General features: G+C 38.7%; 1 protein-coding gene across 11 annotated transcripts in view; it reads left to right on the forward strand.

The window, feature by feature from the left end:
- The window catches only part of MAGI2 (membrane associated guanylate kinase, WW and PDZ domain containing 2), a 763,702-nt gene that overhangs the window by 602,543 nt on the left and 134,324 nt on the right, over positions 1-26,835 (forward strand). For 9 of the 11 annotated variants that reach the window (XM_049814031.1, XM_049814020.1, XM_049814022.1 and 6 more), the window contains 3 exons: positions 845-902; positions 7,905-8,026; positions 9,489-9,671. In XM_049814031.1, coding sequence (XP_049669988.1) covers positions 845-902; positions 7,905-8,026; positions 9,489-9,671 — 363 coding nt within the window. Of the gene's footprint in view, positions 1-844; positions 903-7,904; positions 8,027-8,655; positions 8,785-9,488; positions 9,672-26,835 lie in introns of all 11 variants that reach the window. The other 2 variants (XM_049814030.1, XM_049814023.1) reach the window with 2 other exon arrangements.

A 26,835-nucleotide genomic window follows, 5' to 3' on the forward strand; every position in this document is an offset into this window, starting at 1 on the left:
GTACAATCATGTCTTAAGTGTTCAGTGTGAGTGATAATAAAATATGTATTTATGGATGTATGTGAATATATATATGAGAGTTTGCTTGTACATGAACACAGATTGATTTTTATGACCATTAAATTAACATATTGAACATTTTAATTGCTAATACCTGAATGGTTTAGGTATTAACAATTAAACGTCTTCTCTGCTTCTGCAAAATGTAATTATTTTAAGGCCAGAAGATGCTATAATATCTTATTTTGGTTTGTACTTCCATGTACTACTATATACTCTGATGTCTCTGATATATAACTAGGCTTTGGAACAGGATGCCTTTGGAGGCTGTGGAATTGCCATCACAGTAAGACAAATAGTACAACCTTCTCAGAAACATTTAGGTGTATTTACTGTACTTACATGGCAGAAGGCAAACTCTTTTTGCTCCTTCAAGGCCAGCTTTTCCAGGATTCCTAGCAAAGAAAAAAGCTCAAAAAGCAAAGTACTTTTTTTTGTGTGTACCTGTTTGGGAAAACAGAATGCCCTCACTTCTTCCGGCAGTGATGTCATACAAGATGTGCTACAGCTGATGGCTGGCACAGCTGTTGGAACAATAAAGTAGTTCAACTAAAATGTGTTGTTCTAGAGACCGAGATCTGTGTTTGCATGCCAATTTTCAACTTACTACTAGTTGTGGCTGCCATGGTATGTGTTCAGGATTTGACATTTGCTTTGGTCACTGTATCTAATTTAACTATCAAGTTATTTCCCTCAATCCCCAGCAAAGATCCACAATTTTGTTACTAGAAATCTTAGCATTCTGTACTGCATTTACTGAGAGAGATAACTCTTTGTTTTTCAGAGCTTCCATATGGCTGGGAGAAAATTGATGATCCCATATATGGCACTTATTATGTTGAGTAAGTTCCCATGTTCAATATTAAGTTGCTGATTACTTGACATGTTAAACTGAAGGTATACCAGGAATTCTCAGTCATCAATACAGCTATTGTGTCCAAATATATTCAGTGTGTCTTAAATCAGTGACTCAGGCATTCAGTCATTGTCTTTCCTCAGGGTCTGATTTCATGGTATCATTCCAGATAATACTTGTACAAAGGTCATGTTCATTAAAGAAATATTATATTTTCTATGTAAGGCTTGGATATCTAGTGAGGTAAAGATCTTGTTAATCAATAAATAGAGCAAAGCATAATCATTTTAGCTCAGTTAAGGTCCTTTTCTGGGTAGTCCTTCCTCGCTGGCAATCAGATGTTTACACTGTACCAGAAGGTGGGTTATTTATATGCTGCATATAAAATTTTAGGGATGTTGTGGGGGTTTTTTGTACTTAAAAGTGCAGCTGAAAATAAGAGAATATAAGTTTCTATTTTCACAGCACAATCCTTGCTTCCATTTTTTTCAGATTTTATTTTAGTTATGAAAAAAGAAAAAAAGATTCTTACTCCTCTATGCAAAGGGCAACAGAAAGCTTTTGTTTGAAGTACAAGGTAGAACCTGTTCAGGCCAGTTCCTACATAAAATAAGTAAATCAGAGAGATTATTTTCTCTGCTTTTTGGCTTAACGCAGTGAATGAGACTTATGCGAAGTGAATCTAGATTCAAAGTTGTGATACCTGTTCAGAGTGGTCAGTTGTCACTCTGCTGTCTGCACAAAGTATATGGCAGAGGAGGGAGAAAGCCACTCCCCGTCACTGTGCAGACATTGCTTTGAAAGACTGAGAAAGATCTATCCGCTAGTTCCTTTTATTAAAGAAGAGAGATCTTTAGAGAAGATGACCCCGGCCTAAAAATCTCAATTTCAAATCCTGGCACTTAAGCAGTAAATTTATTCTAGTTGTTTCATCCAAAGTAGTAAATTTTATTTTGTGTGTCACATCAATCCCTTCGTCTCTCGAATCCATACCAACGCTTTGGCTGCAGGATCACTCTGGACAGATACTGGGGCTGCAGCTTTTCCAGACAGCAGGATATGCTACTGTTAACATGCACAGGGTAGAGCTGGCCAGAGAGCTCAAAAAAAGATCTGATTTCTGGAGGGTTAGAAGATTAAGGTTCCCTTTTCTTTACAACTGTAACAGCAGCAGCTTGTGGATGCCCATGCACCTTCCCTAGCCCTCCTGCAAAACAAACAAACAAATGAAAACAGCGTTTGGCCACTGCCCTGCTGACTCCTTCTGCCCCATTCTCCAAATGCAGGAGCACCTGCTCTGCTGCTTTGTTCCGGCCTTGCTCCCTGACCGCAGGTGGAGGAACCAGCAGCCCCATCTGCTTTGCTGCCTAGCCCAAATCAGCTTAGTCAGTCCAGATTCAAGCAAAAAGATAAGTAAGTTTGTGAAGTCCCTACATATTTTCATTAAATTACCCTCTCTCTTTATGCCTGAGTTCTTTTATGATGTCCCCAAGTAGCTAGGGGCTAGAGTTCTCGTATCTCTTTGTACTTAACCCCCCCTGGAGATGTCTGCACGTGCAATTATACAGCTGCTGGGTGTGAGTAAGTCTTCTCCCCCAGTGGTTTTTAGTGTATTTTGGTGAGTAACAGGTGTTGTGCAATTTCTGTGCGCTGATCTCTTACTGAGACCCCGCTTGGTTGTTAGCACAGCCCAAGGCATTCTGGCACTGGTGAGGCTCACACTTCGCTGCAGAGTCAAAAAAGGAACACGTATTTGTCTCCATTTCATGTCCATCCACACAGGTAAACAGATGCAAGGTACTAGGCCCAGATGTTATTATGCAATTACATACTTTAAGGCTGTTTGTTAGTGCCAAATTTATTAATCCTACCACAGATAAGATTTGTGGAAAGATATATCAAACCTGTTCCAGGCACAGAGGTTGGAATAGATGTTCACAGGATGGCATTAAAACTGCAGCCACGCTAAGTTCATAAGGAGTTTTATAGTCAGTAAAATGTAGCTGTACTTTAATTTGCTGTCTGAGCTCAATAAGTTTGAAACAAAGAATGCTTTCCATTTTTCATGCTAAAAAGTGGCAGTCACACCTTTTTTATTACCAATATTCAACAGATGAGTTCGTTTTTAACGAGATAAAATCAGATTACAATAAACTCTCTTAATTATGTCATAGAAGTGGGTAAATCAAGAAGGGTTAGGTTATGAACTTTCACACATTCAAGTCCAGTCCAACTTTACACACAGGCCTTTAAAACTGTCAGTGAAAGAAGGGCTTTTACTCTGCTCACTGAAATATTTGTATCCCATGGGAAGTTTGTAAGGATAAGCAATGAGGCAGACAGACTCAGGTTCACTGTACAAGGACTATGCTCAGCTCCAGTATTCTGAGAACAGAGGAAAAGCTAAAAAAAGACACAAAGAAAAACCTCAAAGGTCTTGCTAGTAAAGTTAATAAAGACTAATCACAACATATTTGCAAATTCTGTTAAAAAATAAGGTCTCCAGTATAACTTCCTCTCGTAATCATGCATGAATGTAGGTGTAAGATGTTATTAAAATTTTCATTTGCCTTGTTATGCAGGTCCAGGCTTCATTTGTAAGGTGTAGACATTTGACATAAATAAGAAGTGTTTGCTATACGTGGGTTAACTTTCATGCAATTTTCTCTTAATTTATAAACTAAAAACTAGCAGCACTTAGCTGTGCAGGGCTATGGAGAGAATGCGGTTATTAAAGTGCGCTGGGTCTTTCAGCATTCTAATTGCCAAAAGATTATTTCCCCCTTTAAGGATGATTAACTACAACACAGAGCTCAATTTCCAGACATGGTCTCCTTAATAGAACAGCTAAATTAGCCATACAGGTATTTATTCTGGAAAAATATACCACCTTGACTTAAAAATTCTGGCAACACTCTGTTGCTACTCAAATAGAAAAACTTATTTCAGATCTTGTTGTCATTATAAAGTATTAGTAACTGAAGAATGTGAATGTAAAGAGGAGTTAGGCACTGACAAGTTATGCATCCGAATGTCCATCTGTTAGACATCCTGATTCTCAGAATGGTGGGTTTTAGGCAACAATTTCAAAAGTTAAAGTCACAAACTACCAAAACCCCCCATACATTAAAGTAGCTAAGAAAAGGAGATAGGTTAAACTCCTTCTGCTGATGCACATGTTTAGACGTGCTACCATTTTGACAGGGCTCAGTATCTCGGCCACCAACTAAAATCTGCATACTAGGCATTACTGCCCATAAATCTAAGAAAGTGTTTCAGTTGTCTTGAACACATCTAGCATGAAACTCTATCACAAAAACAACTTAGCCTGGCCACCTTCACTGATGAGATGGCAGAATGGTGCCTATGTCTTATAGGCTGGCCAGTGGCGACAGTACCTACTCATAGCACAAGAGACAGTGTTTCAACTTCACAGCTAAATGCAGCCCAAAACCAAATCCTACCTCAGAGGGTTGTCCCTAGTTAGCATATGGCGAGCTAACAGAGGACAGCAGCAGCGACTACCCCTTTTTCTCTGCAGAGGGAAATTCAGGGTTCTGAGAAATAGAAAGCAAACAAAAGGCAGCATGAGTCTTTTGTACAGCCACAATGGCACTAAGAGAAATTAGTTGGATTCTAGTCTTTGGATTAGGCTTTTATATTTAATATGCATTGTATAAAATAAAGGAAGAAAAGTGAAGATAGAAATGCTCACTGAATTAGATACTATGAGCAATGAGCAATACATTTTGGATCACATCCAAAATCTATTTTTAACCACAAAACCACTTATTTGTAACCATTTCTAAAACTCTCATTTGGCTTGCCTTATTAACGCCTAGGTTCGAAATACCTATTTTGTATGCAGCTGAAGTAGCTAGATGAAAGGCTAGAATGTCCTTTCAAGGGAACTACTTAGCTTAATAACTTCTTTCTCAGGTAAACTCATCAGTAGCAATTTTTCTGATTTAGCCATGAAGCTGTATAGCGCTTAAAATTGCATAAAAGGGAGGTGTTTCATGTCTAATCAGTCTAGGAGTGTAAATCCAGTGTTACTGACTGATAAAAACAACTGATTATAATTTTCTTTTCTTTGACTCCTCTTGGACACAATATTTAATGCAGTTGTTTGAATTTGTTAGAATTCTCACGTGCTTTTGAGGCTGCACACTACCATAAAACAGTCAAAACATGGGAATAAATTGGAGCTAAGAATTATTAAGGTTGCACCAACAACTTGAGGTGCTTCAAGTACCTCTGCTAGTCTTCCTGTCTGAACTGCTAGGACAAAAAGGTCATTTTAAAGATAGCCATTACTGAACACATTTCTTTGTAAATGGACTAAACCACAACATAAACTCTACCTAGAAACTGTAGAGAGGCAGTGGATAACAGAGTCTAGCTGTGATGTCAGTACCAGAGGAACTGATGTTACTTGAGCCATGGACACATCCTATATTAGCTAAAATTCCATTATTTTTTATATCACAGAACCACATGTAAGTTGTAACCTAGCTCTGCAAGGGGCTTCCTGTGGCACTGAGATGTGCCCTGAAATTATAGCATGACATCAACCATACATAGTTCAAGGTCTGAAATGCAGATCTGTAGTGAGTGTGATCTTAGATATCCATTACATCTGCGTGATATGGCACAAAAGCTATGGGGAACCCATGGTCTTCTGGAAGAGCAGCTGAAGAACAGGACAGGATACTTTAGAGCCTCTAAAATAAGACATGATCCCTGTGTTGAAGCAGTTAACTCAACCCACTGTGTAGCAACCCTGTTTTTAACCTTATCAAATGCTAACATAAAACAAGCTAGGTATTTTACCCCATATCTGCTGTTGGAAGCTGTTTCATAATTTCACACTTCTGCTTGTAAGAAGCCTACAGATTTCAAGTCTGAAATCCTGACATCTTCAATACATTCTAGTATTTACTTCCAAATGTATTCATAGAATGCAATTATATATCAGAATTAATTCTGCTTGGATAAAAAGCTAAAACTCCTCTGGTCTTCTGTCAGAGAAGACTCTCTCTTTCACTGGTCTTCCTGTAAAACCTTTTCTATGGATTCATTTCATTTGGTCATGGGTGATCAGAACTTTATGTAGTATTTCATGTGCTGTTTCGTCACTGCCTTGTGTAATGGCAAAAGTAGTATTTCCTTTAAAATATTGAAATGCATCACATGATAGGTGGTAGCATGAAAATTACCTTTTTCATGCTTATGTTAGTAGTTCATAATTACCCTATTTAATGCATGTAAGTCTTGTCTTTCTCCATTTTTAACTGGTGAAGTTTGTCTCCCTTCCATCATGCATTTCTAGGTCTGCAATAGACTAAGGTTCTGAAGACCCTGGCAGTTACAGCACGGTCCAACTAGAAAGCAAAAGTCTAGGAAAGGAAAGGCTACAACAATCTTAAACAGCCTGTCTGAAGAAGGAAAGAAACAAAAGGGACTTTATCTGTCTGCAGCATAGATTAAAAATTACAAGAAAACTATTAATCAAAATTTTAGAGCACAAGAATAAGTTGGCAGCCACTTGAATAAGTTATAGCCATGTTAACAGAGTAACAACTCCAGGATTTATCACATTTACTTCCTTTCATTAAATCAAATATTCTTTTACGTGACTGGAAATCTTTTCATTGGATTAACTCTGGCTACTAAATCCTGATTTTCCAAGTGTATTGCACTCCCATAGGACTTGCTGCCTTTCTTCTACCTCACTTCTTAATGGCAGCTCCACTTACTTTCTTTGAAGCAGTGGTAGGATCTGAATCCCAAGGGACCTGAAAAGTGCTTAATGTGGCATAAAAGGTCATTTCAATATAAATTGAAAGCATTCAACCCTTTTTAGGATCTCAGAGTTTCGAAAGTTCCCAGGTCACCTCTCCAGGTGCTTAAAGCCCATGATTGGGATTGGATTTTCAGAAGAACTCAGTACATAGTACCTCAGTGAGAACAAATAAGGAGTGACATGTTTGAATACCTGCCCTTCTGTACATATGTATTTATTTCCCCAGAGCAACGTTTGCAGCGCAAGCCCCTTTTCTTGGTTGTGATCCTATTGTGATCCTATCTTGTAGAGTTGTTCAGTGCAGCCTACTAAATTGTTTTGCCTTCTTCAGAAAACATGTGAAACATATCACAGGACAGGATTGTAGGATTACTCATTCACTGATAAAATATATGCTTTAAATAAAAGAATCAAAATCAAGGATATGATGAAAGTATGTAGTTAAGATAGTTCTAGACACAGTACAGAAAATTAGTGTTGTAATGACAGAGATGCACTTACTGACCTGTTGTAGGAAATGTAAAACATCGAGAAAAAAAGTGTACATTAACTTTTCTTATATTTCATATATTTATCTATGTAGTTCTAATCTACCATCTGATAGTTTCTGCAACATCCAATTTTTCTGTACAGCTGAGGAGACATATACCATAGAATTAAAAAGAAATCATCTTCAGTTTATTTCCTATGTTAGATTTATTTCTAAGCTGAGACCATAAAAGTACTCTGTGCTCTAGGCTTTACCTTTTCTGTAAGTGACTAATTTCTTTCACTTACAGCTAATCAATAATAATGCACAAAACTGGTTCAGATCCTTTGAATCATGCGCAGAACAATGCTTGTGTTAAAGACTCGAAAAACTGTCATTGTAGCATGCTTCAGCAGTATTGCTATGTAATATGTAGTCCCATAGATCAAAACCATTTGTCTGTAGCAGAGTTCAGCATATTGAAATGATAGGACACTTCTCAGTGCTGTTCATTATGCAGCGCGCTAGATTGTGCATTTCTCATCCCCAACAAAATTGTGTGGAGTATAAGGGACATGCTCAGGCCCATTGGGGATTCATAATGGTTTTGCTCTCTAACCACACACACCTAAGTCACATTCAGCATCCTACTGTGAAAATGATCATTCTCCCCAACTGAACCCAGTTTTTAATCAAAACCAAATTTTTTCCAGCCACATAAATAGAAGAACACAATTTGAAAACCCTGTCCTAGAAGCAAAAAGGAAGCTACAGCAGCATAACATGCCCAACGCAGAACTTGGAACAAAGCCTATGCAGGCCCAAGGTTTCCGAGGTACAGTACCGTGTCAGCTATCTTAGTTAAGATGAAAGATCCTGCTCTCCTGTTTATGTGACAATGATTTCGTCATAGTCTGATTGAAAGAGTAGTGTTGCCAATTCTCACAATGTTATCACCTATCTCCTAGCATTTTTCTGCCCTAAATGTCTGAGCTCCCAGAGTTGTGGGACTCATGAGCCACCTAAAATACTCTAACCTTCAGAGGCACAGAGAAAAAACAGAAAAGTTGACCCTAGAGTTTCCTAAAGGCTGAGAAACAGAAAGCACAATAAGAGCCCCAAAGTAATTTTCTAAATAAAATCATAAATTCTATTCTTGGGAATGTACGACTCTCTCTGGAGCACCAGAGGTTGGCAACACTGAAATAATTAATTGTACTTTCTCTAAATTACCGTTAATTGATGTTTGGTATGTTTCTAAGCTAGCTCATGTAGCAAGCATCAATTAAGTTAACAGCCTCAAGCGCTGTGTTATAGGAGTTTACAAGAATACAGCCTCTTGGTAACGTAAAAATTAATGTGCTTAAAATGAGCTGAATGAGCAGCAAACAGTATTGGTAGAGACGAATAAACTTTAACGTAAGGCTATAGGCAGAGAATGAGGCTTGTTCTCCTTTGTAACAGTAGAAAGCTCCTCATCAACTTTACCTAGACCCAAATTCGCCCACCTGCACCCCGCTCCCAAGAGGTCCCGCAGCGTGAATGACCTGTCCCAGTGCCGGCGCGACCCCGCCGGGACGCGCGGGCTGCACGGTATGTCCTCCGCTGCCGGCCAGCCCAGCCCCACCGCTGCGGGCGTAGCGAGAGCAGTTGAAGTCACAACCTTTGCACCTTCCTCCCACCCTTCCTCACCCAGCACAGCACGGGAGAGAGGCACGGGGAGCCCCCGCCACACACACTGCACACCGAGGCATGCGGAGAGGGGACGCGGAGGTTGCACAGCAGCTGTGTGTGTCGCTTGTTGGATGCCAAAACCCCACCTGTTTGGAGAGAAAAGCTAGCCTAATACGTAGCACTGCTTGTTAACAAATGGAGTAAGATATTCGGGGGATGTTTTCCTTACTGCGGTTGGGAGGGAAATTATGGAGAATGTATTACTTTGTAGACAAAGCTGAATTTATAGGTTAGGAAAGAGGGCTTAAAATTACCTCACAGATCACTTTTATTGTTGTAATTATTTTAGCTACACAATATCCACTTCTAAATGTACTTCTAATACGAAAGAATATTTATAACTCCCCACTTATGGCTGATCTGCCATAGATAAGAAATACGTTTTAAGCTTTGTATTAATGCAAGAACTCACAAATATTTTTTCCTGGAATGCCTGCACTCTTTTATTTCCTTGGTTTTCATACACTGTCACCTGCTGTCAGCCAATATTTTTATCTGCTGTCCCCGCTGCGTTGTGACTAGATCAGAACTTTTGTCTTTCTTGTATGTGTTGACTGATGTAGAAAAACCACTCTTCACCCGTGATGCATCACAGCTGAAGGGGACTTTCCTCAGCACAACTCTTAAGAAAAGCAACATGGGTTTTGGATTTACCATCATTGGTGGGGATGAGCCAGACGAGTTTCTCCAGGTGAAGAGTGTAATTCCTGATGGGCCTGCAGCACAAGATGGGAAAATGGAAACAGGTAATTAACATGGTTCCTCTGTCCTTTTATATGAGAAGTAGAATGAGATAAAGATTTCTGAGTCTCACTCTCTCCATGAATGCATACATTTTTCCATATGACTTTCTTTGTTAATGTGTAAAACAGCTGCTCTATAAGAAAAAATAAGCTGCTCAGATAAAACTTTCTTGTAATTTTTCTTTATAATAATGCCAAGTAGCTTATTTTTCCCATTTCACAATATTTCAAGGGAGAAAAGATCTCTGCATTCTCCTGCATAAAAATGGGATATTATTACATTCTTTGGTTTATAGGCTGTTTACTCAAGGGGAGTCTGTGCATGGAAAGAAAAAGAGGCAGAGAGAGCACAGCCTACTAAGTGCAAATTTATTTCTTTAGAAAGGACAGTTTTGCAAAATAATCAAAGTCGAGTCTGATCCAACATTGTTCTCATTAGAAACATCAAAACAAGAGTTTTCAGTATGGCATATGGACATGTAGGCATCTGTGGCTTACTAATAAAGAATCTGTGAAAACTAACTAAATAAAAGAAACTTCCTCTGGAGAGACTTAAAGCTGCTCTTAAGATCTGGACCACCACAGGAAATATTTTCATGTCTGCAGATTGATAAAGATTGGAAGCCACTGTTTGCAAGGTTTGCAAGGTCACATCAGGTCTATGTGGATGAAACATTTTTGGAGGTAGGTGAACTCAGTTTCCAAGCCAGCTATCATCTACTGTAAGAGAAGACAATCAGAGAACAATAGAATAATTTCAGTTGGCAGGGACCTCTAGTCACTAACCTCCTGCTCAAAGCAGGGCTAACTTTGTGGTTGGATTGGGTTGCTTAGGGCTTCATCCATGGGACTTCAGAAAATTTTATAGGACAGAGATCCCGCAGCTTCTGTGGGGTCCTGTCCCAATACTTAAACCCTCCCTCTCATGGTGAAGATTTTTGTTCTTTAGATCCAGTTGGGATTTCCACTGGTGGAACTGGTTACCAGTGACTGTAGTCCTGTGTTCATGCAGCCCTGACACTGTGTACCATCTCTCCCCAGCAGTCCCTGTTCCTCAGATAATAGTCAGGCTGCACATTGGTACCGGGACATGTGCATAATTTTCCTTTCCATTTCTTACCAAGACTTTATAGAAGAAATGCTAGTTTGGGATTTATGTTGTCTCTGCAGAAAACCAAGTTCATGGTGGCAGAGTGACTGTGAAGATAAAGAGTATTGCCTAGCCTGTGACAGATCACTGTGATGGGCCACAGCAGCAGAGCAGGATCCTTTTAGTGTGTTACAGTACAGGAGGCAGACACATAAACTCACACAAGCACAAATAATGTGGGTGGAATACTCCCAAGTGATTCTTCTGGAAATTTCCTTTCATCCTTCTTTTATAGTAGCAAAGGAATGATCTGGACTATTGTATATCAGAATAAATCACCCTGAACTCTAGTGTATTCTGTAGGACTCTCCAGGACTTCGCAAGTAGGAAGTGTGAAGGTTGTGAAAAGCATTATTTAAAAAAACCACAGTTTGCCTCAAGTCTTATATTACAGACGGTATGACGTTTCTGATGCCAAATAGATAAACAAATAATTTATATAAAGAAGTAAAATGTAAGAAAGTAGTATAATACAGATTGCTGGCATTGGTTTTATAAAAAAATTAGTCTAACAGCTTTTTAATTCTCAATTCTTGTTGCTGTTTTAACTTAATGCAGTTTGGTTCCCAAAGGCAAAATTAAATTAGCTGATTAGGTGAACAAAGGATACAACAGCCTTTCTGAAGTTCAAGAGATTTTAGTAACATGAACTTCATTTTTCCTAATATTTTCATATTACCTAATACACTGCATGAGAGATTTTCCTTGTTTGTCATGGTTTAGCATTCTCAGATCCAGCACTCAAATATAGTTACTTGCTAATCTGTCTGAAGTGTGGGCTGGTTATTGGTGAACTTGTTCACATGGAGTTCTTTTCTCTGGAGAAGAGAGTATCCTTGCAGCTTACTTAAAATTTGATGTTGAAATGGAATATGGGTGTCATAATACTATTGATGGTGATAATTGTAGTCATGGATTGTGATGAGAATATATAGGGAAAGTGTGCTTTCAAATGCATAGAAATAACATTGATTATTTTTCTGAGGTAATTAATTCAACTATATTAAGAATGCAAGACAGAAATGTACATTCATATATATAATCACTATAATTATGTGAGCCCGATATGTTCAAAATTACACCTCAGAATAAATTCTGGCTTCAAACGTCTTAATTTTTGAGAAGAGTGACAGACTTCCGATGTAAAGTAATTGGAGAATCTCAGGCTAATGATCGTGGCGTCTAACATGGTTTCTATGAATATTTGAAGTGATTTCTAAATATAATAATGGTAAACTGAAAAAAGATATTTAAGGTCAGAATATTTATAATGCTCTGTTCAGCAAAGTGCTTGTATCTCCTGATATCCAATACTTTTCACACTTCCTGAAGTAGGATTTCTCTCCCTATTCAGCCATTTTACAATCTAATCAACTGGAGATATGAAAGCCACCCAGGTTCCATCAATTGCACTTTGTTCGTAAAGCTGTTCAAATCTTATGTTTTAAAACTGTTTGAAATTACATATGTACCTTTTTTTGTTATGTAGGCATCATTGGATGATGAATAGAGCTTTTAAAGTGGATTTTATTTATTCTTTTTGACATGAACGGTGCATTGTTGTGCAATTTATGTGCACTCCAGCTATGATCACCGTCATAGGAGGCTTTGATAAATGATCAAAATATCATATTGTGGCAGTAGAGCATCATAATAGAAAGCCTGAGGACAATGTCACTAAGATCTGTGAAGCAACCTGGGTGTTAGTGGTAACCACAGGTGCTGGTGCTCCCAGCTGTAATACAAGTCTGGAGCCTTTCCCTTCAAAGACTGATACTTTTTATGGCCAAGTGGTAAACAAAATCCTAGTGTTTCAGACCTGCATCAGATACAGGGAAAAAAGGAAGAAAAGGCACCATCTCCTTAATCTTACCTGATCTTGGCCGCATGCTGAAGACACCAATGCCATAGTTTATCCTAGTTGTTAAAGAACCAAGCTCATAAAAAACTAATATTGTAATTTTGGTTTACTTCTCCCCCCAAAATCCAATTTAGGGGTCAAATACAAATGCTATTCAAAGAGAAGTGTGAATCTATGTATAATGTTATTGTCACCCTTTAACATGATCACAACACAGTGATATCACCTGCAGATTTCAAAATGAAACAATTTTGGATTTCATCCCTTGGAACATGGAAGCAGCTGCCTGACAGTGACTTGGCATTGCTGTGATGCTATGAAACAATTAAAGTAGTGAGGCAAACTGAGTGCACTGAGATGCAACAAGTGATGTCTGAGGTCCTGGTGATCTAACATGACCACTCAGTGCCCAGTGCCAGGCACTAAGAGGTAGCTGTAATTGTCACAGACCCACAAAAAACCTCACAAGCAGACTCAGAGGAACGACATCTCAGTGGATGAGTCAAAACCAGCCAAAATTACATTCCTGATCCCATTTGCCAGATGTTTCAGAATTCCTAAGGGTTATTATGCCCTCGTGTAAATCTGGCATCTGTGAGCTAATGGCTGTTAATAATACTGCAAATGCCTTCCTAGGACATGTTTTAGCATTTGGAGCTCAATCAAGCTGCTGGATATGAGCATCACACTCCACGGCATCTCTGTCTACCTCAGGACAGCCTAGGAGCTGATACCACATTCTTTCCTGAGAGGTTACATTGCTTTGTCTTGTCTGAAGCCTCATGCTGCCAATAGAAAACTGTCTGCATTTAAGAGGCCCCTGTATCCCATTAAAATGCTGAGTGAACGTCACTGGTAAGAGACTGCATCTATATGAAAAGATTTTTATACAGTGAGTGGTTTTGAATGACTGCTGTTCTAAGTCAAACAAAGATTTAGGCCTGCGGCTGAGTCAGATGAAAGCTCAAGCTGCAAAGGCAAAAACTTTCCTACAGTTCTCAAGGTTATTCAATGGACTAGATAAACTGAAACACTCCCACATAATCAAGATTCTCACTCTGCGCATTTCAGCAAGTTCCAGTTCCTTTGGTGAAAGTTTCCAGGAAACAGCTCAAAAACACAGTGCACAAGGGGTTAATTGGGTCTGTTGATGACCCTTCTAACTGATGAATAGCTATGGCCACTGCAGGTTGAACCTTCCAGGAATGTGCATACATCCATGATGAATTGTCACAGCTCAACAGTGTGAACCAAGGAATGGGAAACAAGTTCTTTCATTTCATCAGCCAAGCATACACCCGGCCAGCTCCAAGATGGTAAATCATCTGTAAACTATGCAGACTTGGGCTCTTTTAGATGTTACTCTCTCAGGAATGGTAGCTTCACTGTATTAGTTAATCCACTCTAGAGGTAGAAGTTCATAAATGTAAGATAAGAGTTCAACTAAAAGGTACAGAAGTCTACAAGACAGATGTCTACACCTACCATATGAGTAGACATCCACCACTTCTAGATAAGTGTATTAGGATGAAGCCTAGAGACTACAGATCTAGAGTCTAGAGACCAGACCCACATCTACCACTCAGAATTTCTACTGCACCTGGGAGATCTCCAGAGGGAATGAGCCAGCTGTTAGAAATACTGGAAGGAGTGACCCATGGCCTTGCTGCTATCTGCGGGCCTACTGTCAAGACCCATAATAGTCTTCTATACATGATGAATTTTTCAAGAAGCTGAGGCTACTCTAAATGTAAAAATTAAGGTAAAATTTAGCAAATTGGAGAGATTGCACACTTGTTGATCTACAAAGTCATAAATGTTGTTATTCACTTGATTAAGAGCAACACTAAAGCAATTATCAGGTGGTTGACCCTACAATGTCACTAGGCTTAGGGAATAATTCTCTATTCATCATATTTTTGCACAGTAAGGCTAATATCTCACAACCTCTGTAAAAAGTAGGGTAGTCAAGACAGAAGGAATTGGGGACATCTGCAAAACGATGCATTTTTACAAGTTCAAACAGATCCTTAGTTCTGTTCCCTGTTTGTCGATTGTCAGTTTGGATGAACAAACCATTATCTCACCTAATGTCAGATCAGATTAGATGCAAGCTGTCCAGTTTCAGCAACACCAGAAAAGGTGAACTATATATGGAAGCAACAAGGAATGCCTTCAATTCAAAGAAGCAAATATGCCAAAATTTAAAAAAAAAAGTGTTGGCAGTCATCTGGGAATGTGAATACTGTCAGAATTTCACTAAAGGACTCTATGTATCATGACCACACACCACTGTACCTATCTTCTTTTTCAAACAGGTCAAGTCTCTCTCACATGCTATCAGTCAAGATCCATATGGCAAAATTCTCTTTTACAATATTCCCTCCACCTGGTAGCCAACTCTTTACCACAGTTGTCATCTCAAGAGGTTCACTGATGAGGAGTTCAGTGGAGAACTGGTCAAACATACATGTAAGACTTCATTTCCACAATACCAGAAGCTGGCTGAAATTTAGTTAGCTCACCTACCTGACACTACCTCATCCAGTGGCACCAGGAAGACTGGCCTCCCAAAATTAAGGCATGGCATTAGGAACATGAGAGATTGTGCTACTCATGGACTGCTAAGGACTATCTTTTCATTATCTTTATGCATCTCCAGGCTAAAACACTCTTTTAATATATACCAAGGCCTCATCAAGTGTCAGTCTTGCAGCTGCAAGCTTATGCCACGTGGCAGGTCTGTGAGAGCGGAGCAGCATACATGAAAACAGCTTGTGATAACAGCCTCCCTTAACACCCTTGCTTTGTTTGGAAGCTAGGATGTTTCATCTGAACTGGCAGTGGTCTTTTGTCTCCCCATTTCAGTCTAGCTAAGTCCGAAGATCTCTCTCGCCAGATGTTGCTATTAGTCCCATGGAGTTAAGAGAAGGAAAAGTAACTGTTTGGGAAGTAACTAACAGCAGTAACAAAAAATATTTCAGGCATCATGGACAGGGATCATTTTTCCCACCCGTGTTAGGCCAGTCAGTGTGGATTTGCGTTATGTTTACTGCTTGTATTCCTACATCTTCTAGCACAGGCAGCTGAAGAAATAGTGCAAAACACAGCAGAAAGAGTGTGTTTCCATCATGTACAACCAAAATCATTGCATTCTCTGTTCAGCCATGACACCTACAGTTCCTTTCACCAGTGATGCTGGTTACATTTTTCCCTTTTGTGAGCCAAACCAGGAGTAACTATTTGGTAAAACCTCAACCTGGTTTCCCAAAACCAGTCTTCTTTCATTTCACAATATAATTTGGCTTTTCAAGGAGAGGAGATTGAGAAGGCACTGAGACTGGAACTGCAATGTGAATGCTGTGGTCTTTACACCCCTCATGAGGATGGAGCTAATAGATGCCCTGCTAGTTCATAGCTGAGATGAAGGGACATCTAGGAGCTGCAATTCACTTTTTTTCCTTTATGCAATACACAGCATCCTACTTCATTCAATCCACTTTATATTTCTCACTATAAAAGCTTGCATATGTCATATAACTACTGCCAAAACTGTTCAAGAGGTGTATAGGTAAAATTAACTCTAACTTTTGAGAATCTTCCCAAGGTAGCCTGATGCAGTGTTGCTAGTCTTCACAATTTTATCCTGAATCTCTATGTAATGAGAATCCTTTAAAGTGCAACTCTTAATTATTTTTTTTTTTCAAAGGTGACTAAATGTGAATCTTAGCTAAATTTTACAAGATAAAAGTTTCTATTCCCCTAGTTGCAGAGGAAAGCTCTGAAGTATGACCACATTATATTTAAGAGGTTTCAAACAGAAAGCACATTAAAAAACCTGCCAGCTTTACTGTTTATTAGATATCATATAGAGAGACTGTCAGTTTAGCTGGGGGAAGGGATATGACTTGTGGTTCTGAATGCTTGATGGTGACAGTAAAAATAATACTTGCATTTTAGGAGTATTAATAGCAATGAAGAACTTGGTAGCAGAAAGATATTCTTTTTCAATCCCCCTTTCTTTCATATTTTAAAGTAGGCAATTCATTGAACTCTGCATGTAAATAGATAGACCAGAAGATGGCATTTAGGTTGCTAGAAATTTTTAGTACTTGTGCTATTTTTTCCAACATTAATTTTGCATTATATTTTTTGTGTTTCTATTGCTTTCATATTGCTACAGTGGTCATAGTAATATCTGTAAATTTCTTCCTGCATTAACCAAAGACCTGGGAAAAGTGTCCACTTCTGTCACAAAGTTACTGAATTCTAATCTCCATGAGGTTCCTATTTTAGTGTTTTCTTCATATTTTTATTCTTTTGGTACTCACTAGATTGTTAGGTACTCATTGAATGATAACCAGGACAGAGATGAGCCTAGACTGAAAAAAAATGTATCCATATTTTGTGTACCACACACTGTTACTGTCTATATCTGAGGTCTTTGTGTGCATCTTGTCAGATTTCTTCAGTTGGCTGGTGTGATATTCAATAGCCTTGTGTTCTCCCCGAGGTGCAGAAAATCCATATGTCACTATCTGTTCTGCCTGATATGGAGTTAGAGCTTGTGTCCATCTTGCCTATTTATCAAGCTACTGAGCGTTCATTAAGCACTGTGTACAAATCTTTCCTATTAAAACCATTCCACTTTGCATAAATATTCCTTGACGTATGAAGAGAGCTACTGATTCTTTTTAGCCCTGTCATTTGGCTATTCCCTTGAAGTCTTCCATTAAAATTGTTTATACAAACTGGAAGAGCAATTACAGTACATCATCTAACTTGGATTTCAAAATGCTTCTGAAGATGGACAGTATGTTCTTTAAGTCACAGGAATAATTAGAAAAAAATTCTTCGGAACTTCTTGTCTTCACCTCATGTGCCGTCTCACTTCATGAGATGATTCTGGTTTTGCATTACTAGTACAAATGGGACTCAGTGGTCTCTGACTCCATATGTTGGGTTTTAGCCCTAAAGTTTGCCATAATTTAGAAATTTGGGGAATCTTCTCTCTCAAGCTTTAGGCTTAGTACCTTAATTCAAGGTGGTTCAAAGCATCACGTTAAGGAACTTAGATCCCCAGGTACAGTGTCAATAGGGAGGAAAAGGTTGCCTCCAGCAGACAACTGAGACTACCAACATTTGGGGTGTAATTGAGTTGCGTAAACGTAGGTATCCAGTGCCATTAAAAGTGCCGGAGAACCCACCCAGCCTCCTCCTGCCCTTCCAGGCAGCCCTCTCTTCTAAGTCCTGTGTTGTACCTGCAAGTCCCATATGAACATCTCAAATGCCCAGGGCTGTTGTGAAGTACGTTAGATGCCTACTTAAACAACCCCATTCCTCCTTCAGTGCCTTAAGAGGAGTGTGTTAATAGACTCTTTTGGTTTTCGTTATCATCTATTACAGCAAGCAGTGATCAATTCATTACTGTAATAACAGTTTTCTGACAATTTTAAGGATATTTGTTTCCCCTAGCCTAATTCAAGCTCACACTTGTGGTTTTATGAACGCTTAAAAGAAATGGCAAAAACCCTTTTAAACTTAATAGGCTTAATTTTCTCTCATTTAACTATTCAATCAACAACATTATAAGAAGTCTGATGGTTGAGTTCAGCTGTATATAGAAATTAATTTTCATCTCCAGCGCTTATAATATTTTGGTTCGGATATTATTACTGCCAATAAAGTATATACCAATATTGGGATTGAATAATATATGTAAATTGTTTTCTTTCCTATAGTGACTTGTCAAAAGACTAATTATTTTCAAGTCCAGATAATACACAGAAATGCAGTAGGAATCTGGAAAGAACAGCATTCTTTCATTTTGCTTTGATAAAATCCATATTTATACACAGGAGACAACTCATAGTATGCATGGTTTATGGCACTTACTTAATTTTGAAAGAAATACACATTTGTTAAAACTATGTTTTGATGTATGTTTATCGGTCCTAAGAATGATAATATGTGCTTGCTACTTGAAACAGTAAAATACTGGACGTGTAAATAGGTGAAGTTCTGGGTTATGTAAGTGTGCCACAGTCTTCTGCAGGGGAGAGTATATAAGCAGATCTGCTTATATGTAGTAAGTTAATTCTAATGGCTAAGCCATCAGAGCAACTCTTCCAGCACCGACTACAGAAAAGTTGAACGTGTTTCATTAGAGATGGCTGAGGTCTGAACACGTCCAGCCATGCCAGATTCCACATGTACAGCACTTACTGTCTTTTTATCCAACTGTTTCACCTTTGACCAGATTTTCACTGCAAGTATGTTTTTATTTAACCCAGAAACCAAAGGTGAAGCAATGTGATGGAAAGAGAGGACATAATGCAGATACGATCTATGATAATATAAATAATCCTGTATCTTATGGACAAATGCAACACAAATCATATACACAGGACATATGCACTCTGTTTAAACTAAGCTGCCAGTCTAGGGCTCTGTAACAAGAGTAAATGGAGATCTGGTGCTCAAAGGTACCATATCTTTAGCAGAGAATGTGATCGTACAGAAATCAAGAAACATGGTAAAGTAAAATATAAAAGAGTGAACGTGAAAAAGCAGAGAGAGTGTTTGGAACATGAACTATTCAAGTATGTGCAGCCTCACCTTCCTATTAATTCAAGGTCTGACTCTGTGGAAAACATGGCCACAAAGGCCAAACGCATAGACAAGGATACTAAAACTATGCCATACGTATTGCAGTATGCAAAATACAAAGGCAGAAGAAATGTTAAATAATCTTTTTCTGTCTACTGTCACACACTTTTATCCCATTTTACCGTTCATATTGTCATACACAAAACAAGCGTGCATGGCAAGTCTTGGAAGCCCATAAATTCATTCTTCAATCTGAAACCCGTCATACAAAATCTGCAGATTCTGCTAGTAGGATGTTTAACATAGGTCAGGAGATGACAAATGTATTGTCATAATCCTCACATTTATTAGGACAATTTTTGTAAATTTTGCAAGTTGCCAGTTGAGTAAGCAGTGTGCAATGAACTCAGTGGCTGCCAAAAATGCTGCAGTTGCAGAAATAACTTTTCTCCTATCAAATGTAATTAACATCTATCTCACATGATTTGGCTATTTGTATGAACAGACAAAAATATACATTGAAAATAATAGTCAGCATCTTCTCATGTACTGTTTCATTCAATAAATAATGACATCTTATTTCTTAACAAGAAGAATGATCTGGGCGGAGGGAAAGAGCTTCTTTCTATATAAAGAGGTGATAGGGAAAGTGAGAACTTCATATTGCACTAACAAAATTAATAATATAGAACTGTACTTTTCAATATCATCAGCCATGCAACCTTTGATTTTCTTTTAATTGTGTTGTTTTGGCATATAGGGCTTTATTATACCATTCAATTATCAAAACAAAAAGTAAACATTTAGCTGAGTTTCAGATTTTTTTCATTTTGTATTAAAAATTAAATAGATTAAGAATGCATAATCACCTCTGCCTCCTCATTTGTGCAACCAAATACAATCTGTACCTATATTAAAATCTGAGAGTTCAGAAATTCAACTCTTCATTTCCTTTAACTGTTCTTTGAGAACAAATTTTAAAGCTGAAATTTAAAGCAAATTTTAAACCCTTTGAAAATTTAAGAATAAATTAAATAATTACTTTTAAGATACAATTTCTGCTGTGTATTTAGAATGGGAAATATCTTTCCTGGCAGTTAGCAAATACTTTACTTGAACAAATTAGTTAATAACCCTGTACCAGAATTTCCCCATCCAAAAGGAGAAATAGTCTTTTTAGAACTTTTTAAAGTCCGATAACAAAACATTTAATTCAAATCCAAAGTAGAACCTGACTAGACCCCGGTGGAGGAGAAGCAACCCCCGTCATAACTACTATAAATATTAGTGAAGAGAAGCTTAATGGAGTTCAGCTTAAGATATTTAGGCCCAAGACTGTGTATGTCAAATTGTGTGGTATACATTAAACCAGAAATCTGTGCTCAACCGCACGTAGACAATTTTTTTGTCAGTGCTCTGAGTTTCTCATTTGATGTATGGCATAAAGTAAAAACATCCAGAGTTGTGTTAGAGATGAAGAAACATTTCCAGGCACATACATCATATTCCAGGAGCTTTGTGAACCTTTAGCTAATGGGGGTTACTGAGACATTTCAGGCAATTTTGTTATGAGTTCACTCCTAAAGAATCTTTTGCTGTCTGTTGAGGCACCTCTCATGTGACCCTGCTTAGCTCTTCACATAGCCTTTGTAAGAAGAGCAAAGTTTATTTCAGCACTTACGCAACTGCCTCTTCGTAACTGATGATTCTGACATTTTGAAAAATGGCTTGTTTGTTTAAAAACCTGTAATGAAAATTTCTCAGTAATGTAAGGAGCACTTTTCAAACCAGTATGCGGGCATGCAGTTAATGCTGATGGAAAATTTCATCCAGCCTTTCCTCTCGCTGCCCCACAAAAGTCTTCTCCCCTCCAGCAGTCCCGTAAGCGCGATATTGATTCTGAGCCGGCGAATGGAGGTGGAGCTCAAGATGCAATGCTGCTGCCGTATGCTCTGTGCATGCAGCAGCAGGAGCTGCCGGGGCAGCACACGCTTCTTCTGCTTGTCTCCTCCTTCAGTCCATAGCACGGGGGAGCGGTGCTGTGGTGGCGGAGTCATGCTCCCGAAACGCCGCTCCTCCGTCGTGCCCCGATAAGCGAGGACTGTGTACAGGAGCTAGATAAATTCTTGGGGACTGGAGCTCAGGAGTTTTGCCAGGTCTCAGCTTTCGGCCTCAGAGGTTGACTGGGTCGGGGGGGGAGAAAAGGGTCCCGTCTCCAGAGGCTGGGTGCAGGTCTGGGAGAAAACCAACTGGACTAGGATTTGCTGGAGCTGGAGATGTGACAATTTATTTTTCTTCTGCGGGGAGGCAGGGAGAAAAGGCAGTAATTTTATGCTCAGTGATGACTGGAGAGTGGGTGTTTGTATGCCTGTGTGTGTGGAGAATGAGGCGGGAGAGGGGAGGGCAAGGTACTAAAGAAAAGAAGAGAAGGAGCTCTGCGAGAAAGGTCTGAGAGCAGTGATGTGAGTATAGATCTTTTAAACACTGGCACTTTCACTCCTTTTGATGTATAGCTTTCTTCTTCATCTCCTAATGAAAGTAAATTAAAATTTTTTGTATTCAACTAATTTCTTCTGCATTAGAATCGGCATCGTTGTATGCAGTACTTACTGACACTTTCTTTGCCATACTGAGCATCACCTGTGGTAGTGCTGAGGAAAAGTCAGATCATATTGGACACCTCTTCTTGATAGGACTGTACCTTGGGATTTTATCCATAGGCTAGCAGTGAGTCGTGAAGCATGCAGGCTTATGCTGCTGTACTGTTCTTCACGATCTTTTCTATTCCAGCTTTACATACACAGAATAACAAGTCTCAATAAGCAAAGGCTATCAGCAGTTGATGATTATTGGCCTGAAATCACACCTTTGAATTCTGCGAACCCATCAGCTCTGCAGAAGCTGGCAGGGCTGAGCTGGGGGTGCCTGTAACATGGTGAAGGACTGAAAGAGCGCAGGAAAAATTGGTGGTTTCACGCTGGGGCAATTCAGAGAAAACAGGCAGCAGAAAGAGGTGGGAAACTGGAAAAAGAGGAAATTGAGCTAGTAATAGGAACCTGACAGTGCTTTCATGTCTTGTGAGGAAGAGGTGCAGGTTAGAGTTTAATAGAAACATCATTGCGATTGTATGGGAATGAAAAACACACTAGGTGTGCGGGGCGGCATTCATCATGCCACCATCACTAGCATGTTACTAGGATTATTCCCCTGATATTGGCCAGAGCCTCAGCCAGGGCTCTCGGTACCCACCTTGTTCAATGGAGCCTGGCTGACTTCCTTCCACTGAAACCTCTAGAAAAGTCCATGCTCCACAAGGCAGCCTGGTGGGCTCAGACAGGTTGTCCCCAGTCAACTGGAGAGGAAAGCATCCACCACAGCACAGACACTGCCTGCCATCAGACCTCATCACTGGCACCAGACATCACCCATGTTCTTAACCTTGTTTAATTAATAGGTGGGTTTGGGGGTAGATTCCTTTGTAAAATTCCACATGATATTCATGTAACGCTGCAGTGCTACACATGGTCCCAAAATATTTACCACGTTCATGTGTTCATACTTTTTATATCATTTTAGAAGATTGCTTTATTTTAGGGAGGGTTGTTCTAACATAGACAAGAGAAGTTAAAAATACTATCATTTTACCTTTCATTGTTTTCCAAACAGGTTAAAATGGCAGCATCATTACTCAGAGTTCAAAAAAATCTTTCTGGTTTTTTGGTAGATTGTTTTCAGCAATCTGTGTAGTCTGTCTTATTCTGATTATTTTCTGTATATCAGACAGTGTATTTTTTAGGCCAAACTTGACTATTATATAAGAGATTCAAGTGTTTCTAGTGCAGTTCCTACTTATTTAAAAAATAGTTCTGAATTGTTTTGAGAAATAGAAATAATAAGAAGAATTGCACTTGAACAATTATTCATGTCAAAAATGCTACTTCATCCAATGTGCCAAGCTGATGGATTTTTATTTTAAACTGTACGGTGTTGTAAATACTAACTTTTGATAGTCTGTTCAGTTCTGAATGCAGGATTGTAATATTTTAAACATTTCATTTGCTAGAAGAATAATGATTTCTGCTTTGCTAGAGCATAATATATGTAATTTCAAGTCAAATGGAAGTAATATTTTTCCAAAACTGTTGGCAAATAACTTTTTTTTTAAAGTTCAAATTGAAAGTAATATGAGCTTAAGAAAATTCAGTGAAGAAACAAAACCATAATGGTTCTAATTTTTAGAGTTTTTATTAAACTAGCTGTTCCAGCAAAATTACCACCAACTGGCAATTTCTTCTAGCTAACCCCAACCTAGAAAAAAATTCTCAGAAAACACATAGTTCTTTGTATAACCTCTTTTTACAAGCTGTATCTTAACTTTCAGTTTAACAAAGCTCCTAATGATAAGAATTTTCTTGAAGTTTGTAAACAGCGTCTATGTTTGTAGTGTATGTATAGGTATAGATATAGTGGTCCAGTGTTACTGGACCTCCAGCAATGACACTGGTATCAGTGCTCCCCCAGGCTGCCCAGCACCCCAGGTCTTTTTACAGCAACATCCTGTACAACCATTTTCAAAGGCATAATCTCAGTCAGAGTTTCACCTGAGTCATCCAATTCTATGTCACACTTCCAAATAAGATACTTTTTCTAATCACAGTCTGTTAGAGATAATCCAGTATAAAACAATGGTATGCGTATTATAAGGAGTACAGGTATCTGGATGTATCTAAAAGTGTTAAACAGATGGTAATATACAACTGCTTATAATACTAACAAATGTTGAATGTGTGTGATGAAGTGCTTTTATATATGTATGCCTGTGGGTAGGTGTGCTGAAAGCGAATCTCTGTAAAAATATACACATGCATGTGTGAATATATATACATTTATATATATAAAATAAACATAACATAGAGTCCATTTCAGAAAAAAAATGCAGTGGTTTCTAGGAACTAGGCAAGGTGGAAGAACTACAATGTTATTTCAACATATCAAATGTTCTTACAGACATATCGCTGAGGGGCTGCATGCCATGGAGCAGTGACTTTTACAGTGATCAGCCTGGTCCCAGGGATATGGATTTTGACTTTCCCATGTAGAAATACATCCACATGTCGATGTTAATTCATTTTTACATGTGTGTGTTAGAATTAGGAGCTGATTCTCTTTCACTATGACTTCTGTGTGATCCTTTATCTTGGATTGACAGAAAAAGCCAAGCTTTCCCTGATTTGGGTCTTCTACCAGTAAAGTGCAGGAGTGGCAGTGGCCAGAGAAATCAATATCAAGACTCTCTTTCTCTCTCACACACACACATAACTGGAATGCAGCTGAGGGGAAGAGCCAGACCAAGTGCAGGAAAAAGGAGGGACTGGAACGAAGACAGTAAAGCAAAGGATAAAATATAAAGTGTTATCTCAGTAAAGAACGTCTCAAATTCTGTTTGCACAATGCAAACACATCGTATGCATGTAGACAACCTTTAATCCATCATTTTCCAAATCTGAAAGTTTTCTTTTTGGGTATATAATAGATGTCATAAAAGAGACTTGAAACAATCCCTCTGAGTCAAAACTGGAAGGGGAAAGTCAGTGTGTTTAGTCAGTGCCTGATAGCCTGCCTATAAATACCATGAAAGCAGCCCCTATCCACTTGACAAGCAGAGTGGTGCATAATACCTCATACAGTATAATTGCATCTGCTTCAACAGACTTCAGCAAGATTTTTACTCCTTGCAGTGGCAGCAAGTTCTTCTCCCAAATCTTAGAAATTACATGGGCTACCATGACTTCTTTGTGACCTCTGTTTGCATCTTGCAATAGCAGTTTTTAGGGACAGGCTATATATCGAACCTATTCTTTCAGAGTAATTTAAATTTCTCATGCACTGCAGTCTTACTATTATATTGCTATCAGTGATGGAATTAGGTGTTCCTTTAAATCCTGATTTAGCTGGAAAAGAGGGAAATCACTTTAAGCTTGTGTAATTTTTATTCCTTTTTCTTTCACATCTTTACATTTCAGTCAATTTGATGCAACAGTATTAATTTGCTATTAGATGAAGGCACACCTCGTCTTTTTGTGTTTGAATTAGGCAGCACGTCTGTTTTTTAATTTGGGAGAGTGAGGGATTTGAGGAAATTGCAGAATGCTCACATAACTAATTTCTCTTTTAATGGCGACAGCTTTTAATCTCTTTCACGTCTTGTTGGTATCTGAGCACATCTGGGTCTTACTTAGGTATTCAAAATCTTTGTTATGCCTTGAGAGCATCCTTCCCAAATGGATTCTATTTGTGTAAGTGAAAAAGAAGAATATATTATCAGTCATCTTAAACAGTCTTGCTTTTGCACATTGCCTTTAACTACACGAAAATAACCATACAGACAAGTACACTTCTTCTACTTCTTTGCATAGTTGGGGGGAGGGGGAGAATCCTTCAGTAGAAGAAATGTAGAGAGTGGGTAAAAACCAAGTTGGGAAAACATTTAACTAAAATCCAAAGTAGAACCTGACTAGACCCTAGTGGAGGAGAAGCACATCTGGTACATGCAAACAGTTCTTCCCTGTGCATGCAGAAGACCTGCAACTGGACCTAAACCTCATCTTTGACATCATTACTTATTTTAATGATGGTATCATTTTTTGAATGCCAGGACACAGTCACTGATAAGTTTGGGGAACATGCTCTTTGTAAGATTATGCAAATCCTAAGGCAAGGACTGTGCAAATACAGAAGTACCTTTCACCTTCTTTGGCCAGCATGTGGGACAGTAGCCACCAATATTGGAGGGATTTATCCTACACTTTCTCCATGTCATAAAGTTTCTCCCTCCGTTGCTGCTAGTGTTTGCTTTTTTCTTTATTTCCATGTCACGTAAACGACACTATCAGCTCCACTGTTCCCAGTCCTCTTGTGCTAGGCTGGCCTCAAGCAATCCCTCATGCTGTGGAGCTCCTTCTGATAGCAACAGCCTAAATGTGGACATAGAGGCAGATGTTCTCAGCTCTGTCAGACTAAAGGCTGTCCTGTGCCTTCAAGCCCAAGTGAACACGGCTGGAGGAAAATGTGCCACCTATGGTTACCAGCAACACTGCACCAGAGAAACTTCTATGCTTGCAGTTATATAAGTTCAGGATTGCCTCAGAATCCCAAACACACCCTCCAGGTCTTAGACTAGATGGACCACTGATTCTCCTCAATAACTACTCTTTTTGAAGCTAGATGAAGCTGTATGAGTAAGTGTGAAAATATGCATACCTCTGTTTTCCAGAAGTACCTTTTAGATGAGTTCTACCATGAGTGCTTTATGGTATTCAGCATTTAGTCCGCAGGTCATTGCAATAAATCCTGGAGGACAGTGAAGTCTGAGAAAGAAAATGAATATGTACACTGCACATACCAAAGTTAGTGTCCTCTCTTTTTATGGTCTTTATCATATAACAACATATAAGCGCATTGAAAAGTGTTTCACATTAGTTATCCCTAGCATATTAAATAATTCATAAAAGTGGTGTTAATAATTGTACTAAAGTGACTTACAGCAT

The sequence above is a fragment of the Accipiter gentilis genome, chromosome 11 (genome assembly GCF_929443795.1).
Source record: "Accipiter gentilis chromosome 11, bAccGen1.1, whole genome shotgun sequence".
NCBI lineage: Eukaryota > Metazoa > Chordata > Aves > Accipitriformes > Accipitridae > Astur > Astur gentilis.